We start from the raw sequence: 17,695 nt of genomic DNA on the forward strand, positions 1-17,695 counted from the left end.
ACTCATGTGGCACCTCAGTTAGCATGCAGCACGTTAAATCTGACAGTGTTCCCTGAAGCTGAGATGGCCAGTCCTTTGAACCCCCAGAGCTCCTGCCTCTTTACCAGTTGCATTCATGCCGGGTTTGGGGCTCATCAGGCTCCTGCTCCACCGATGTGGCAAAACTGCCTCTGCTTGAGATCCTTCCGCATTAAAAATGATGGATCTTGAAAAGTTAGTCCGTCCTTCTGTGGGTTGTGCCTAGTGAAACACTCTCCAGCTTTCCTTTGTCATCTGGAGGCCTAAGGACTCTGCTGTCAAACTGAATGTTCAGCCAGTTCTGCCTTATTGGCACAGAATGCTCAACGCTGCCCAAGTGCGTTGTGGCGTTGAGTCACGGTAGCTACATATTTTTATATTGTGCACAGAGAACATGGCGGGCACTTTCAGTGGTGCTGAGAGCAAAAGCAGCTTCCCGCCCTCTGCCCTGCTGCCAGAGGAATCTGTTTATCGAGTGTGCGTGCCTGGTAAATTCCAGCGAGACCCACTGTGAGGAATATTTTTTGGTAGAGAGAGGGTGTCATTTGTTACACTGACCTGTTGGTGGCCAAGTTGGTCACTTTTGTTCAGTGGCTGTCCAGTTTTAAAAGAACAAATTGCCGTGCTGAATGCAGGAATGTCTGTCTTTAGTATTCCCAGGCAGACGCATCCAAGCAGCTCTGGAACCCTCCTCAGGTCCAAGGCCCGCTGGGGAAGATTATGCCTGTGAAGCAGCCCTACTATCTTCAGAGTCAGGACCCCCTAAAACTGTTTGAACAGTCGTTGCAGCCTCCCCTCATGCAACAGCAGCAGCCTCTGGAGAAGAAGATGAAGCCTTTCCCCATGGAGCCATATAATCAGAATCCCTCGGAAGTCAAGGTGCCAGAATTTTACTGGGACTCTTACATGGCTGACAACCGTGTTGTGATGGCACAGCAGCAAGCTAACATGGACCGCAGGGGCAAACGGCAGCAAGGAGTTTTTCGTCCGGAGCAGGATGCCATGCCTAGGATGGGTTTTGAGGTAAATGTGCTGCCAAACTGATGAGCTGCAGGCAGAACGTAGGAGGATGAGGACAGATCCCTAGACGTCAGACAGAATCAGTGGGGCTGTTTGTGTTCGACTCTCAAAGGGACGACAGTTAGGGAGGGCAGATGGGGGTGTCCCCGTTTCCCTGCTATCTTTCTGTTTCAGACATAATTAGATGCATCTGTATGTTTATTCTGTTGGTTCTATGCTAGAGGGAAAGGGAGCTACATACTAGGTGTGCGTGCAACAAAACCAGGCTCCCCCTTTTGACAGATGGCAAGGGGGGTGTTGCAAACAGTGTTGAAGTGTTTGCCCAGTCAGCTGATGATTGGGCATAGGAAGTGGAACTGTGGGTAGAGACATGCCTGCGTTCTCTGTATAGAGGTTCTTAGTCCCTGACATGCATTCATTTTCAAGCATAGATCATTTTCGCCTTCTCCCCTTCCTCCTGCCCATCCAAGAGCAAGTGCAATGCAGTGAACGTTGCCTTCCCATCTCAATAGTATTCCCTTTCCCTCAGTGACATTGTCATAATACCAAATCGGGTTGGCTGGCTTGACGTTGACATTACATTCACAGTGTGATCCCTGATTGGCTGGGGTCATCGTGTGATCCCTGATTGGCTGGGGTCATCGTATGAGGAAGAAGCAGCCTCATGAGAGGCAAAAAATGATGCTGAAGTAACTGCTGCTGCAGCAAAAAAAGCAGTGAATAAGTAGGTGAACCGGTGCCCCTGATGAGTCACCCGTGTAAGAGGAGTGGAGTGGAGCTTTAGTCCTGTGGAAGGTTGTAAAGTTTAAGTTCCAGTTTGTGGATTCCTGCCAAAGCAGAGAAGGGTACAATGTAGGGTGTATCAGACTTTATCGCAGTAAGCCTTCACTAGTTAAGATTTAGTTGCGCAAAGCAAATTGAAGGCAGTTCTCTCCTGGTAGCACTTGTTCTTAACCGCAGTTGGAGTCCAGACATAAAAAAGCAGGAGCAAGGCCATGTGGGCTTGATGCTTGACTTAAGGTACGGGGGAGGTACTGCTGGGAGGGCCAAGTCCTTGTGCAAAGGTGGCAGGGCTGCAAAAACTGCCAGCATTTGGGATGGGTTGATGGAGCCGGAGACCAGCCTTGTCCTCTCAAGGCATTGACTGAGAACAGTTGAGTGTCAGGGGTTCACAGCCCCTTGGGCCATTGACTGCACTTCCTTATGAGTGCTTGCTGCTAGCAGCCTTCAGGGATGCCCAGATCCCTCCGGTTCTAAAGAAAGGCTTGGCTTAACCCACCAGGATCCCAGAGCAGACAGCTGCTGGAATGCTGATCCCGTTGCCTTTTATCAAGTGATTGTGTGCGTGTGGTAGTGAGCAGGAGGTATGAGGACGCACTTTGTTTATCTGCAGCAGGATTGGTCCTCCCAACCCCGTTGCGACTGCTTTCTATTCAAGCCAGTCATTCGCACTCCTGAATGTGCTGGTGGCAGCCAGAGACTGACCATTAAAAATAGCCCCAGTAAGGAGTGCTGCGTTTCCATCAGCGAGCAGAAGATAGAAACAGCCGGCTTGCTTTGCCACTTGTGCCTTCAGCTAAGTCAACGCTGTTGGATCTAATATCTCCTTTCCTTTATAATGATGTTGTATGATAGTATGTTCATAGTTGCCAGGAAGTCTCTTTTTACTAGGAGCGTTCTGAGAAAGGTGACGCAGAGTCCTGAGACCTGTCAAAGCAGATGTCCAAAGACTAGCATTCCTAGCTTTTGTATTTTTAGGTTAGTCTCCCTAATCTGAATTGCAGACCTTTGCCTAATGTCTAAAATTAGCAAAACCTGGGATGAGACCCCTGCTGCACAGTGGAGAGATGCTGTGGAAAAAGTGGAAGGGGTGTGGGAAGGCCACAAGGAGTGAAGCGGTGGGAGATTAGATCCCTGCTCGTGTTTGCATTCTGCACAAAGGAGAGAAACTCAGCTGGGTTGGGGGGGGGGGGCAGACCTGACTCTCATACGGTTGAAGATATTTGGTGATAATTCATCCAGCTGTGATCAACAGAGTAAGAAGGAATGCTGATAAAATCGTTTCAGGATTGAGTCACATGACACACTTCAGTGGTGTTTGCAAATTTCAAGGTGACCAAAATACTGGGGAGTTGACCAAATGTGTTCGTTAGTAGTCATCATTAAAGCGCTAGAAATCGCGTTCTTCATAAGTAGGACCTAGTAGTTTGGGGTGGTTTGGGGGTTTTCTGCTGGCCATAAATTCAAAGCAGTGTGATTTCTAAAACACAGAAGAACAAGACAGTTTGCCTCAACTTTCTCTCTTTCTCCTCTTCAGTTTCTCGTTGCCCTGTTCTTTACCCCTATGAGCCGCTTTTGCATGCTGGCGTAAGCTTGTCCTTGCATACCCTTCTTTTGTCCAGTAGCCTGCTTTGCAGTCTTTGTGCTTCGTATGGGCCTTCGTTCTGTTCCCGTAACCCCACCCCCACCCCCCATGCCACCCCCCTGCTGCTGTTCTTGCTTTCTCTCCGTCCCTTGCTGCGTCTCACTGTGCTCCTTTCTGTCACTAGGACCCCAAGAGCTCCCCTCTGCTTCCTCCGGACCTGTTAAAGAGTCTGGCTGCCTTGGAGGAGGAGGAAGAGCTGATTTTCTCTAATCCTCCTGATCTTTACCCAGCTCTGCTGGGGCCTCTCGCGTCTCTTCCTGGACGAAGCCTCTTTGTATGTATTTGACTTAATTCTGCTGCTTCTTGCTCTAATTTTGGCATACTTTTAGCGTATTTTTAATTTTTTTTTTCCCTCTTGCGAAGTCAGCAGTCCACATGAAATCCATGCCTGCTTGCCAAAAGAGTGGGGGAATTTGAATCAGTGGTAGGTCTCCACATTGCAGGAGAACTGCTGGGAGGCTATAATACACTTACAGTCTTGAACGTAGAGTTGCTGCTTTCTGACGGATAGATCAAGATGGGTAGCCCTGCTAGTCTGTCTGTAGCAGTAGAAAAGAGCAAGAGTCCAGTAGCACCTTAAAGACTAACAAAACATGTGGCGGGGTGTATGAGCTTTCTCGTGAGTCACTGCTCACTTCTTCAGTGAATTGTGAAAGCTCATGCCCTGCCACATATTTTGTTAGTCTTTAAGGAGCTACTGGACTCTTGCTCTTTTCTACTGCTTTCTGACTCTCAGTGCCTGGTTTCTTAAGCTCTGGAAAGGGTCTGTGAGCTTTCGTGTTCACTCCACTGTGTGTGTGTGTATGTGTACAAGACGGGTGAGCAGGTGACCTATTGAAGACCTATGGCAGGAGGAGCTGTTTCAGCTGAATGTGTCCCTGATCCAGAGCTCATGAGCAGGCACAGTCTGAAAGGTTAAGGGAGCTGCAACCCTGGCTGATCCGAATCCCCCATCTCTTGGCTTGCTGTGAGAATTTCCAGATTCTTCTCTCTCTTGCACCGAAGCTACATGGAATCCTTCCAGAGTCCACCGGAACATGAACAAACGGTGCCTAAAGAGCAGGAAGTCATAGCCTGCAAGAGAGAACATCCATTTGCTTTCAGTGTTGTGGAGGTTCAGTCCACCTTGGTAATGGGAGACGTTCTCGAGCAAGTTGTATGATTTGTAAGCCATGCCGACCCCTCTTTTGAGGGAGCCACAGGCACTATTTGTCACTTACCTTGGCTTCCGCACAAAAACAGCCCACTGAGTCCATTGAAGGTGTCAAGGACGTCTGTGTCAAATGAAAGCTTTAAAAACATTACAGGGAAGTGTTTTTGGCCATATTGCCACAGGAAGTTGGTCAAGAGTTCAAAGCTGAGCAGATATTAGGACTCCTTGGCCATCCAGAATCCACTAGATGAGACGGGTTCTTGATCACTGTTCCCAACCAACAGTAAACATCTCATTCTGGAGAAACATGCAATATTCCAAGGACTCGGGGGGGGGGGGACTCATTCAGTTCCTGTCTCTGAGCAAGAAGGATTGACATAATGCAAGCCAGCCCACTCTACTATTTTGTGTTGATGCTTTAAAAAGTAGCGTGGAATTTTGATGAATCTAGCATTAGCTACATCTTGCTTGACATAAAAGTGAAAACCTTAACTGGGTATCTTTCCCAAGGGAACATCTAATATACTCTTCCTGTCTCACGCATACATTAAATACTACGCAATGTGTCCTTTGTACATCGCAAAAATTGTGGTATAGATTTTTTTTGTCTGAAGAAGCTCCTGGTGTAAATTAGAAGGTTCTTATCGCACCAAAAGAGACCTTTGAATACCAGGTGCTGGCAGCAAACAGGGCAAGGCGCAGGACTTCACGCACAGGGCGTGAGCTTTTCCAGAGGCTGCTGCAAACAGAATGCTGGACTTGACAGCCCCTTGATCTGATCCAGCAAGGCAGGTCTCCTGTGTTTTAACCATGGGAAGATGTTATTCTCCAAATGCCTACACGTTTACTGCATCAGCAGTCATCAGGGATGTGTGGGACGGCCCACACCAACACAGAGTACAAGAGGTTTTATGGGGGAATGTTTTCTAACAAACTCCTTATAAAGACTGTAATATTTAAATCAGTGACTGGCTTTAGGCTAGTCACAGTCCTTCAGCCTTAGTTCCAACCCCATCCAACCCCTTAAAGTCGGGATGATAATGCTACCACACAGTGTGGTTGCATAGAGGGTAGTGATGGGAGTTTAGGAAGAACCTAACCATTAAAATAGCAAACTGGCGGTTGGAGGAGGCACATAGTATGAAGAAAGATGGGTTCACATGATGTTAAATTGAGGTGTGGCATCTAAAAGTAGCTGCTTATTCTCTGATTATTACCATGGTTCTGTCCACACTGCATGAAAATAAGGGTAATATAACATCCTGACTTAAAAAAGAAGAAGACATAAGCAACTACTTAATTCAAGTTTTTGATTGCCAGGGAGGATTGAGGTGCCCTGACCCGGATGGCTCAGGCAATTGTGATTTCGTCAGATCTCAGAAGCTAAGAAGGGGTCGGCCCTGATTAGTACTTGGGTGGGAGACCTCCGGAGAATACCAGGGCTATGATGAGGAGGCAGGCAGGCAATGGCAAACCACCTCTGAACGTCTCTTGCCTTGAAAACCCTGCAGTGCCTGCATAGGTCAGCTGTGAACTGATGGCACTTTCCACCACCACAGGAGGCGACAGTAGTTTGTGCAGAGGGTTTTTTTTTTTTTTTTTTGGCAGCCCTTTGGATCTAGCTCTGGATTCATTCAAGGGAATGCTTGAGTTGGATGAAAACAACACTTCAGAATGGATGCTGTCTTGCAGTACCTCTGCTAGTCCAAGCTTGCCGCTTGAGTGATGCTACAGAAGGGTTGAAAAAGGGTAGCTGACCATGTCCAAAAATAACGGATGAAGCCTAGTCAAGCAAACATACCAATAAAGACGGACACAGAGTGCTTACAGTCCTGTTCCCTTAACATCTAAAGTGAATGATGTCTATCGGGGAATAGTGATCTTGCCTGGAACCTCAAGTGTCTGTGAATTGTTCTGGCCAAAGCGCACCAGGCTTGAAGGAGTAGTGCATTGTTATCTGTTTAACCCAGTAGAATAGTTTTGAACTCTGTGTCAGATTTGGTTGGGTTTGGCACATCTTCAGCCACCTGTTCTTTAGCATGTTGTCTGGGGGACCTCAACTGTTTTTAAACCAGTGTATTTTCTGCATATGAAATGTGGGGGAGAAGGGTGCCCAGGCTTCACTGTGCTTTATTGCCAAGGCCTGTCTCATGCTCCAGGGCCTGGCTGGGTTACCGTTGGAAGGGCTGTCAGACTGAATGTCTGAATCTCCCAGTGAGTTCTGGAAACCAAATCTAAAGCCGCCTCCAGTCAGCTTGACTTGTTGCGGAATGAGCTGCTCTGCAGCGTAGCTCCATCACAGGTTCCAACCAGAGGAACACTATGAAGCCAGCAGCAGTTTGCATTGGGCTCCCTTCGAAGAAAATGGGACCCTTTTAGAGACCCTTAATTCTCCTCTCTGGCCCCAGGAAGGCTGAGTTCTAGGGTTACAAGACCTATGTGTAGTAATAACCACATGGATTCAGAGGGTTGCCTTTTGGGAAGGGGGGGGGAATCATCCCCTCCATTTTTCCTTGCAAATGCCAACTTCCTCCTCCCTCGTCTCCTCAGTGGGACCCACGTGGCTGTTAGTCCACAGGGGACCTGCCAGCCCGGGAATCAGGCAGCAGCTCTTTCTCTGCCTCTGCAGAATTGCAGCATAGAGACGGCCTTATGTATTTGTCGTACTTTAGTGAGTTTAAGCTGATTGCCACTGTGATAGGCAGGCATCCAGGCACAGGGCTGGATCCTGTGACCCATCAGTGGAAGGCACCCATGGTCACTCATCTTTCCTGCATCCCACTTCTTCCAGCAGTACTTTCTGGCTCTGAGTCAGTTCAGCTCTGTTGACAGAAGAAAGAGGAGTGACTTTGTCCCCTTGCCACCTCCCCACTGTAGCCTCCCAAACCTTATGGGCTATTAAGCCACACTGGTCCTGTGACCCTGAGAATAAGCTTTCCCAGGGTAGGAAAGGCCTGGGGAGCAGGAAACGTGGGAAAGATCCGCTGTCAAGTCCTCAGATCACAGGATTCAACCTATCATGTGTGCTGTTGCCTGTAGCATTCTTTCCCGTTTTTTTCTTACAGAGTATGTTGAGAAAGCCAGGTTAATTCAGACCATGAGTTTACATGTTTGAGCAAAGAATCCAGTGTGCTAACCTATGTGCCTTAACAGGCAGTTAGTGGTAATTGACAAAGCTGCAGTTTAAGCTCTGTAACTCCTTTAAAGTTGAAGCGTATAGTGTTTTCCACTGAACTTCCCCAGGTGAAATTGCCTTCTTCGTTTTCCTAACTAATGCGGCTATTTGGTTTTACTGTCACCTGTAAAATTAAAGTGTGATTCATAGATGTTTGCATAATGTATTCCAGGCATCTGTAGTTTATAACAGAAAGAGGGTCTCCACTATGTTTCTGCCCCCACTTCTTACACCTACGCCCCATTTGAGCACTCTTCTTACAATTACAGATTTATTGGTTTTATGCAGAAAGATGATCTAAGTAGTCAGTCTATAATAATACCTAACAGTGTCTTTCACTTCTCTGGTTTTCCGAAGAAATCGCTGCTAGAGAAACCATCAGATCTGATGTCTCAGTCACCTTCTTTCCTGTCCCTCACGGGCTTCTCTCTTAACCAGGTAATAAATTACAAAGACCTCTTAGCCTCTTTATGCTGGGCAGCAGCATCAATTTATTGAGTCCTTTTCTAACTCCTCAAAAGCAGCCTTGGGTTTGTTTGGGGTTTTCTGTGAAAGGGATGTTTTGTAGGTAAGAGCATGTTCAGTTACATAAGCCCTCACCTGCAGTCTGAATTAGGCAAAGACCAGATGCAGATCTACCATCAAATACTCCCTTTCTGATAAGTAGGCCCATCACAGTGTATAACTTGCCACCTTTGAAAGGTGGCATGGGTATGCTGAAGGTACCCGTACTGAGTAGCTGCTGCAGCTTCCCAGTCTGTGTTTCCAGTGGTAAGTACCAAATCCATGTCTTTTCTGACAAATTATATACTGTTGGGGGGAGAGTAGCGTGTGAAGCAATAGACGTAGGTGCCTTTCTTTCAATTTTAATTTGTCCTGAACAATAAACACTGCCAGATTCATCTGGCTATTCAGTCACTAATTGTAAAGTGATCCTTAAATTAAGTCCAGCATGTCCACTTACGTTTCCTTCCCATGGTGGCTTACATCCCCCCCCCAAAAAAAAAATCTCTAAATCACTCTCTTGGATGTCACTTACTTGCCTGGCCTGGGCAGGTGCTGAATTTGTGTTCATGTTAATTCTACTTTGTCAGCAGGATTTTCCAAGGTTCGAGTCTAGTAGCCCCTTCAAGCCCAACAAGGTTTCCAGTGTATAAACTTTCTTTTCTTTTTTTTAAAATCCCCGTAGGGATATTTTTTATTTTGCATATACTACAAACTACAGAGAAATATAAGGGAGGGACTACAACTAGGGATAAAGAAAAGCAAACCACACTAGACTAAAACCCCAAGAGAAGGAGATCTTTTCACTGTTAGTAAATATGTTAGTACCATTAGTTTTATTATCACAATATACTTGTTGAGTTCTTGCTTATAACAATTCGCTTCTTGTATGTTATTTTGTTAGTTGTTATAAGAGAAGTCTCCGATCATCTTCTTATTCTTTGCTTCAAAAGGCCATTTTCCAAGTCCTTCTGCCTTTACTTCGGCTTTCTGACTCTAAAATCGTATACCACTCTGGCAGGTCCTGCATCCTTTTCTGCCGCAGAATCCTCTTCCGTCCCCGAGGTAGCAGAGTCACTCGACTTCGATTCTCCCTCTTTAGACTCATCATCTGTCCCCAGCTGACGTTTCAAAAATTCTTTAGCTTTAAAAGTGGAGTCTATCTTCTCCCTTCTATCGTTGATCTTAAAGATGACACCTTCCGGAACCGCCCATCTGTACGATATTCCATTAGTTTGAAGAAAAGAAATTAATTCCTTGTAATTTTTCCTCTTTTGTCTAATTTCAAATGGAATGTCCTTTAAAGTTTTAATGGTTACATTTCCCATTTTCAGTGGAGTTGCTGATGTTGCTTTTAAAATGGCATCTCTGGTTTGTCTTCTTGAAAACTTGACCACTATTTCTCCAGGTAGGCTATTTTTTTAATATAGTTGGAGTAAGCCCTATAGGCTGTCTCCATTTCGTTTACCAGTTCATCCGCTGTTAAGCCTACTACTGGAGCAATGATTTCACTGAGCACCCTCTTCAAGTCTTCCCGATCCGTTTCAGGAACCCACTGAAACCTGAGAATCATGTTAGCTTTTTCCATCTGAAGCTGCAAGACTCGATTCTCTTGGAATTCCGCTTCATTTCCACCTCTCCCATCCTTTTCTTCAACTTCTTACTGTGGTGTCAATCTCTTTAATTTTCTCGTTTGCCTGCTCCAGTTTTTTCTCCGTCTGCAAAGTTTTTATTCATCCCAGTCAATTGCTGGTTAATACCATCGAATTGTTCCATCACCGGCTTGAGCATATCCACCAGGAGTTTGAGGACATCTGCTCCCTCTTCCGGTCTCGGACTCTGCCCGCCCGGTTTCGTTTTAAACTTTCTCTGCTGGGCCGCCATCTTTCCCATTTTGTTTACAGTTTCTGCCACTTCCCCACAACTCGGAAAACTCGCCAAACGACTTTGCAATTCAGATAAGTCTCTCAAAACACTTTCAGTTTACTTCCTCCCCCTCCCCCTTCATGTCTTAACCGCTCATTCACAAAAGAGCAATCTCTTGTTTCCAATTGCGGGGTGGGGGGGGGAATCGCTTTTCAAACTACTCCATTTTTATTCACAACTCACGTTCATTGATTGGCCAGGTTATCTGACCACGCTCGGTTTTACGCCATTCCGCTTGATCTCCAGAGCTTGTCCCAGTCAGTCCAGCTTATGCCCGAAGGCCACTCAGCGACTGGACCATCGGGGCGGAGGGGAGCCTCAATTCTCTGGCATTGCGCCATCGAAGAGGCTACCCCTCAAAAGCCCCTTGGCCTGGAGCCTATCGCAAAGGCTCCACGGGGGTGTCACTTGAGGTGACACCCCTCCAGACCACTGGTGTGCAATTCACCCTCCTCCGTTGTGAGGAGAGCATCCGCCATCGCTGTTCCGTCGACCGGAAGTCCCCAGTGTATAAACTCTCGAGAGACCCTGGAAACCTCGTTGGCTTTTGAGGTGCTCCTGGACTCGAATGTTGCTTTTCTGCTGCAGAGCAACATGGCTATCCACCTGAATGGACTTTTCAAGTTAAGTTTTCCAGAAACAGTGTGGTGTAGGGGTCAGAACCGCACTTCCTAAATTTATGGCAGCTGAGGTACACTTTTTTTTTTTCCCCCGCAGAGTGGATGGAGCAAGCCCCTGTTCCATCTCCCAATTCCAAAAATCCATTTAATATATAGTCCTCAGATAGGGGACATATCAGATATTAAACTGATAAGAACAGACACTACACTTGATCTTAGCCATAAGGCCGAGAAGCGATAGGTACACTTTTTTTAATTAAAATGGAGTTACCCTTCACTCTTAGACCTCTAAGAGCAAGAACCGCCTGCCCTTGTAGGAGTCCACCATCCTTGTTGGTTCTGCATGTTGCTATAAACCAAGCCAGTTCCACCTAAGGTGGAGATGTGGTAGAATTGCTTTTCCCCTGCTGAGGATGACTGGAAGCAGCAAGGCTAGAGCAGTGAGGGGGATACAGATGCAGCCAGCAGCAGGAATCCTCCTATATTTGCCATGAAGTTTGACGGGTAGTTATCAGTAGCAATATAAAGTTGTTGTGAAGGTGAATTGGAGATGGAGGGTCCCTCATGTACTATCCTAAACTCTTTAGGGGAATAAAAAGTATGATTTCTTTTAAAATGTTGTAAAATGTGTCTGAGGCGCCATTATCAGTTTTCCTTCAGCATCTTTCCCAGTTTTGACATTGTTGCTATGGCAGCTGTAATTTTCGCGGTGCTGGATGCTTGCTTGCCAGCTGCGTGAGGGTGGGCCTTCTCTGATTCAGGCTGTGGTAGGAATCCCTGTTAAAGAGCGTGGGCAGGAACAAGCAAAACTGACTTCAGGTGTGTGAACTTGTCGATGCAGTAATGTATTGGATCAGCCTGGGGCTTGGATTGATCTCTCTGTCTCTTGGCCCTGTAGGAAAGATACCCAAACAGCATGTTCAACGAGGTGTATGGAAAAAACCTCAATGCCAGCACAAAACCAGACGTCACTCCATCAGTGGCTCACCAGGAGACTTCACTCTACTCTCTCTTTGAAGGGACGCCATGGTCTCCATCTCTTCCAGCCAGCTCAGGTAATGCTTATATACCAGCCACACGGTGGCTTGATTCCGGCATTATACCAAACAGTGGCTAGCACTAACCATAATTCAGAACCTGCACTATGGTTTGAACATTTAAGCATACAACAGATATACGTCTCTGATATGGACGTATATGTTACCAGCAGAATGTCCCTGTTTGCTTTGGCGGCAAAAAAGATAAGATTAAGGTTAGGATTCAGCGCAAGTTAGTGAAGGGATAACTTAATGTGATGTATAAGGATTGTGTTTGTATTTATGCTTTGTTATGGTCAATGGCTAATACAATTAACTTGATGATGATGATGATGATGATGATGATAAACAACATAGCTTAGACCGGCTTGCCTGTTTTAATTTTCCATCTCCTCAGCATTCCTGTGTCTGTGATTTGTTAATTGAGACAGCAACTTGACTTGATGTCTGAATTGGCCATCGGAGGCAGAGTTGGATCCTGTTCTAATAGCGGTGGCGCTTTCCTCCCGTGCAAGGAATCTTCCCCTGTCTTGTGCCTCTTGCACCAGAGGAAAGTGCCACCGCTAGGAGAAGGGGTCTGCAAGATCCAGCTCGTTGACTTGGTTTTATACAAGTTTTAAGTTCTTTATGGTCTCTGTACATATGAGACTAGGATCTGCGAGACTGCGCTACGGATTCCCACTCAGCCGTGAAGCTTGCTAGGTAACTTTGGGGCCAGGGACCTCTCAGGCACAGGATTACCTACCTCTTACCAAACAGTCTCCAGAAAGCTCCCTTCGCATCCCTGTTCCTCAAGCTGTAGATCAGGGGGTTGAGCGCAAACTTGTGCTTGTGCCCCCCCCCCCCCACCAATATTCAAAAAGAAGCAAAAGCCTGCATGTTGCGCCCCTCTCGTCCGATAATACCACATGTGGGCAAGGCGGGTGCCATCACATTCGCTTTTATCTTGGCTGCTGTCAGAGCAGCGTGGTAGAGAGTTTTCTTTGTAGAGTCTTCTCTCTTGAACAAATTCTAGGCCTTTTAAAAAAAAATGGATCCCCATTTTTCATTAGTGTCCTTTCTTGTTAGCAGGGATCTCTCTCTCTCCCCAGCCCCTTCCTCCAGCTCCATTCTCCATGTTCTGGAGTCTCATGGGAGCAACAGTTAAGCACTAACTACAGACAGATGGGATTTCTGCCTCAGAGTACCGTACCAGTCCAGTCTTAATAACTCCACTACGCCAGACATGCCAGCTGCCTCCTTATTTATCTGGGACAAACCTTGATCCATGTGACGGTCACCTCCAAATTGGACTACTGTAATTCGCTCTATGTAGGGCTATCCTTGAAAACACTTTGGAGACTGCAGGTAGTCCAGAACAGGAGTGTGCAAAAAAATCATTTTTTGGAGGGTTTGGGTATATTGAACCTGAAAAATATCGGTATTCCTAAAGTCCAAATATTGTATGGTATGGTATGATTTTGGGTTTCTTTTTGGATTTCTGAATTTTTCGGGCCCATTATTCCATATGGGGAATGGCTGGGGGAGTTGAGAAAAAATTATGTATAGAGTTTTCACTGTCAATTACAAAAAAAGATAAAGTTATAATCCAAGAGCCTTTAATTAAATTGCAAATTCCAAGTATTTTAAAAAGTGCATCACAAAACAACAATCTGTAACTAGCTGTTCTCTGTATGGCTCCTATAGTATCTGCAATTTATGCATGTTCTGCTCTCTTCAGTCATGCCAGTGCTGGTTCCTCAACCCACTTCTTAGGTTCAATCTGTTCATAGTGCAGAGACGTCACTGTAGTCTATTTTCAGTAGTTTCAGTACTTTTTGCACACTGTCCTTGGAATGTGCTGTTCCCTTGATGATCAGAGTGTAGCATCCATTTCCAAAAGAGAAATTAACAACTCCAAATCTCTCTGGTGGGCTGTCTTGTCCTCTGTGCATGCTGGTCATCCAAGTTTGACACTGCATTCTTCACCAGCAAATTGGCCACATTATCACCTTGAACCTGGGACCTTTTAGTGGTGGTTATACACAAGATAATTTTCAAGATCGTTGCCACTGAGCAACCTGCAACTATTGTTCAATTGGTTGTTTGCAATGACGTACAACCCCAGCCTTTTCCCCTGCTGCAGCTGTCTTACTTGCTGCTGGGTGATCTACAAGGAGAATTGAGCAGGAGAGTGCTGGCTTTGCCTTTCAAGGCAATGCACATCGGGTACAGTTTTTCTCCTTGATGGGAGAGACTACATGTGCCAAGTTGTAGATTTTAGCTCTACAAAATTCTGAATGTTGCTCTGTGCGAGTGAATGCACAGATGAACATCCACTACAATCACCCTGGATTCCCCCCCCCCCCCCCAGGTTTTCCCCCCCCCCCCCCAATTTCTTATTTAGCCCACCAGGACCAATTCATAAAAAGTGTTGCCAAGAGAGAACAAGATCAGTAGCTGTTCTCTTATCCTTTTTAGGTATTTCAGTTGTTTTCACTTAGTCCCGCTAAACTTTTGTTCGATAGATCATTCAACACCAGCTAGCCAGTCGCCTCACTCATCGAACCCTAGCAGTTTGCCAAGCTCTCCTCCAACACACAACCACAACTCTGTTCCATTCTCCAACTTTGGGCCCATTGGAACGCCGGACAACAGAGATCGGAGGGTGGCAGATCGGTGGAAGACGGATAAGCCAGGTGGGTGGGGAGGTTCCAGTACAAGGTGTGGCTTCAGTGTCTTGCTAAATCATTGACTTTAACATTCTTGGCTAGGACCTGTCTCTTTAATTCCTACTGCATTGAATCAATGTCACGTATTCTCCCTGATTGTTACTTATATGCAGACCTGCGTGTTAAACATTTAAACTTGTTTTTAGCTGGAATGTCGGGCCTTTCTGATCATATCAAGGTTTATCGTCTCCTGAACTATTGCTTGCCGGCAGTTACTGAGAAGGTAGCCCTGTTTTTACAGTCCATCAGGAAATGTTACAGTATTAATTTTCTTTTTAAAATGCCACATAAACGTCTACATAGCTGGCTTTGTACCCCTCTCTGTTCAACTGCTGTTTGTAGTATCTGTACATGCCAATAAAGGTGACTGACTGACTGACTGACTTTGTTAACATTCCTCTTTCAGCAATGGGAGGATTTGGCCTGGACTATCTTCCGGCAACATCTTCCTCTTCAGAGAGTAGCTGGCACCCATCCAGCACTCCCAGTGGCACCTGGGCAGCCCATGGCCCAGCAATAGAGGATTCGTCGGCCGTGCTCATGGAAAGCCTGAAGGTAGGACGTGTCGCAGTAGGACAACAAGGCATTATGAGCTTCACTTTGGGGGCGGAGAGTTAGTTCAGCTGTCCATCATTGCTTAAGGCGAACCACGTGCTGTTTCCTCAGGGCAACACTCTGGATTCTTAGGCTTTGGACTATGATTGCAGACCAGTCTGATCAAATATCCTCAAAGCTTAGACGCAGATCTAGATCATCGAACTATTCAAAATAAGTTACTGGTTTCCGGATCATTGGCATATAGGCAAACTACTGTGATCAGAGCATTTATACTCTCATCGTTTTGTTTTTATTTACAATTTCAGTTTATATACCACCCTTCCCTGAGTTCACAGGGCTCAGGGCTGTTGACAATGAAAAATACAATATAACAAAAAACACAATATCAAACCAAGAATAAAACAGTTAAGTTACAGTTAAAAGAACATCAAATGGTGCCAAAGAAGATAACAGTATGTATTACTGTCCCGCAAGTGGGAGAAAGCAAGGTGGTGGTCGGGGTAGTGTCAGATAAGATGGTACCCATCGCTGTCCTCAACCAAAAGCCTGACAGATGCCCTGTGGAACTAACTTCATTGTGGCTTCTGGGCAAGATTTCTTTCGGAAGAGTGCTTGCCCTGTTTAGCAGCTGATTTTATTATCCTCTTTTGAGCTGAGCAGCATCTCTGAAGGAACGATAGTGTTAGCCCAGCCCATGCAAGCCACCGCACAGTCCGCGGGATCTTTATTTATTTATATTATTTATAGACCGTCCCACCCTATGGTAGGGCTCAGGGCGGTGAACAGCATCTCAGTAAATAGTTTTACAGATCCGATTAAGAACAATTATCTGCACTGCAGGCTTTCTTGTCCTTACATTCGAGCCTTTTGGGAACAGGTCCTTGCACAAATCCAAAACGTAACTGGGATTGAAATTCTTCCTACTCCGGACCCCCTCTTTCTTAATGGATGGAAACTTGATTTTTGTGCCCCTTTTTCCAATCTGAAGCCCTCTCTGTCCTTTCGTTTGCTGCAAAATCAGCTATAGCTTTATGATGGAAAGATAACACACTACCAGACCTGTCACTCTGGCACAAAACGTTATGGGACCTTTATATCATGGCCAAAATCACTGACAACTTCATCTAACTTTGTGGTGACTTGGCTCCCTGTTATGGGATACCTAGCAGAACATGCTGATGTTCCTGCTGTAACTGATACACTTTGTTTGTGGTAGTTTTGAAAGATATTTAAGGTACAGTTTGGTGTAGTGGTTAAGTGCGTGAACTCTAATCTGGGAGATCCGGGTTTGATTCCCCACTCCTCCACTTGCACCTGGCAGGATGACCTTAGGCAAGCCATAGTTCTGGCACAGCTGTTCTTGAAAAAGAGCAGTTTCTGTCAAGAGCGCTCTCAGACCCGCCTACCTCACAGGGTGTCTGTTGTGGGGAGGGGAAGGGAAAGGAGTTTGTAAGCCGCTCTGAGGCACCTTTGGTTAGTGAAGGGCGGGGTATAAATCCAATCTCCTCCTCCTCCTCCTCCTCTTCTTCTCCTTCCTTCCTCCTCCTCCTCCCTCCTCCTCCTCTTCCTCCTCCTCTTCCAGAGCAGTGGAGAGCAATTCTTCTACCTTGAGTACACGGTTTAAAATGGTGAAAAGGAAAACAGGGCAAATATGATTTACTTACTGTGGGTTGTATATTTCTACAGTAGCATTTATATACTCTAGTTATCTTACAGGTTATAGATGTATCTTTGTTATTGTACTATATTACATTATACCATCTTGTTATGTTTTTTTTCTTTTTTGAGAAAATGCAATAAAATATTAACTTAAAAAAACAATTAAAAATAGTAGAATAGTAACAATTCCAAGTCTATTCAGATGACGGTTAAGAACCAATTGTATCCCACCCCCGTAGGAGAGAGGAGAAATTGAAGAGACTGTTGTTGTCCTCAACCATCGGCCTGGTGGAACATCTCTATCTTGCAGGCCCTGCAGAACTGCACTCGGTCCTGCATGGGCATGAAGGCCATTAGGCAGAGAGTTCCACCAGGCCGGCACCAGGGCCAAAAAGGCCCTGGCTCTGTTTGAGGACAGGTGGATATCTTTTGGACCAGGGATCACTAGGAAGTTCTCCCCAGAGCGAGATGTAAAGGTGGGTGGGTGATTCAAAGTAATCAAAGAGGAGATTTGAGTAGGGGCTTCCGGTTTGGCTTCCGCGAATGGCGGACGCAACCTCGGGGCGCTCCCGAGGGCGTCTTCACCCGCCCGCGACCGAGGGGGGAATCCGCGCAAGCGGAGACCCGGACGAGCCCCAGAGGGGCTCCGACTCAGGGCGTGCGAGTGGAAAAGCCTCTTTCTCGACCGGAAGGTCGGAAATTGAGGCTCCACTCATGCCCCAATGAACCTCACCGCGCCCGCGGCCCCGCACGGGGCATAGCGGAGCCGCCAGACGCCACCTGAGTGATGAAGCGAAAATGCGAATGAAAAGAAAAGGAGCGGCTGAAATTGTGAGTTGTCAATCGTTACGATGAAAAGAAGTTAAACGCGTTTCTTCCCCCCCCCCCA

The 17,695-nt window shown here is 46.2% G+C and overlaps 1 protein-coding gene across 1 annotated transcript in view; it reads left to right on the top strand.

The window, feature by feature from the left end:
- SMG7 (SMG7 nonsense mediated mRNA decay factor) overlaps positions 1-17,695 on the top strand; it is an 81,536-nt gene that overhangs the window by 60,124 nt on the left and 3,717 nt on the right. Inside the window, exons 17-22 of the mRNA XM_015419652.1 lie at positions 670-1,041; positions 3,588-3,737; positions 8,149-8,229; positions 11,740-11,896; positions 14,386-14,556; positions 14,996-15,144. Coding sequence (XP_015275138.1) covers positions 670-1,041; positions 3,588-3,737; positions 8,149-8,229; positions 11,740-11,896; positions 14,386-14,556; positions 14,996-15,144 — 1,080 coding nt within the window. The remainder of the gene's footprint in view (positions 1-669; positions 1,042-3,587; positions 3,738-8,148; positions 8,230-11,739; positions 11,897-14,385; positions 14,557-14,995; positions 15,145-17,695) is intronic.

This window comes from Gekko japonicus, unplaced genomic scaffold, assembly GCF_001447785.1.
Source record: "Gekko japonicus isolate JY-2015 unplaced genomic scaffold, Gekko_japonicus_V1.1 scaffold1248, whole genome shotgun sequence".
NCBI lineage: Eukaryota > Metazoa > Chordata > Lepidosauria > Squamata > Gekkonidae > Gekko > Gekko japonicus.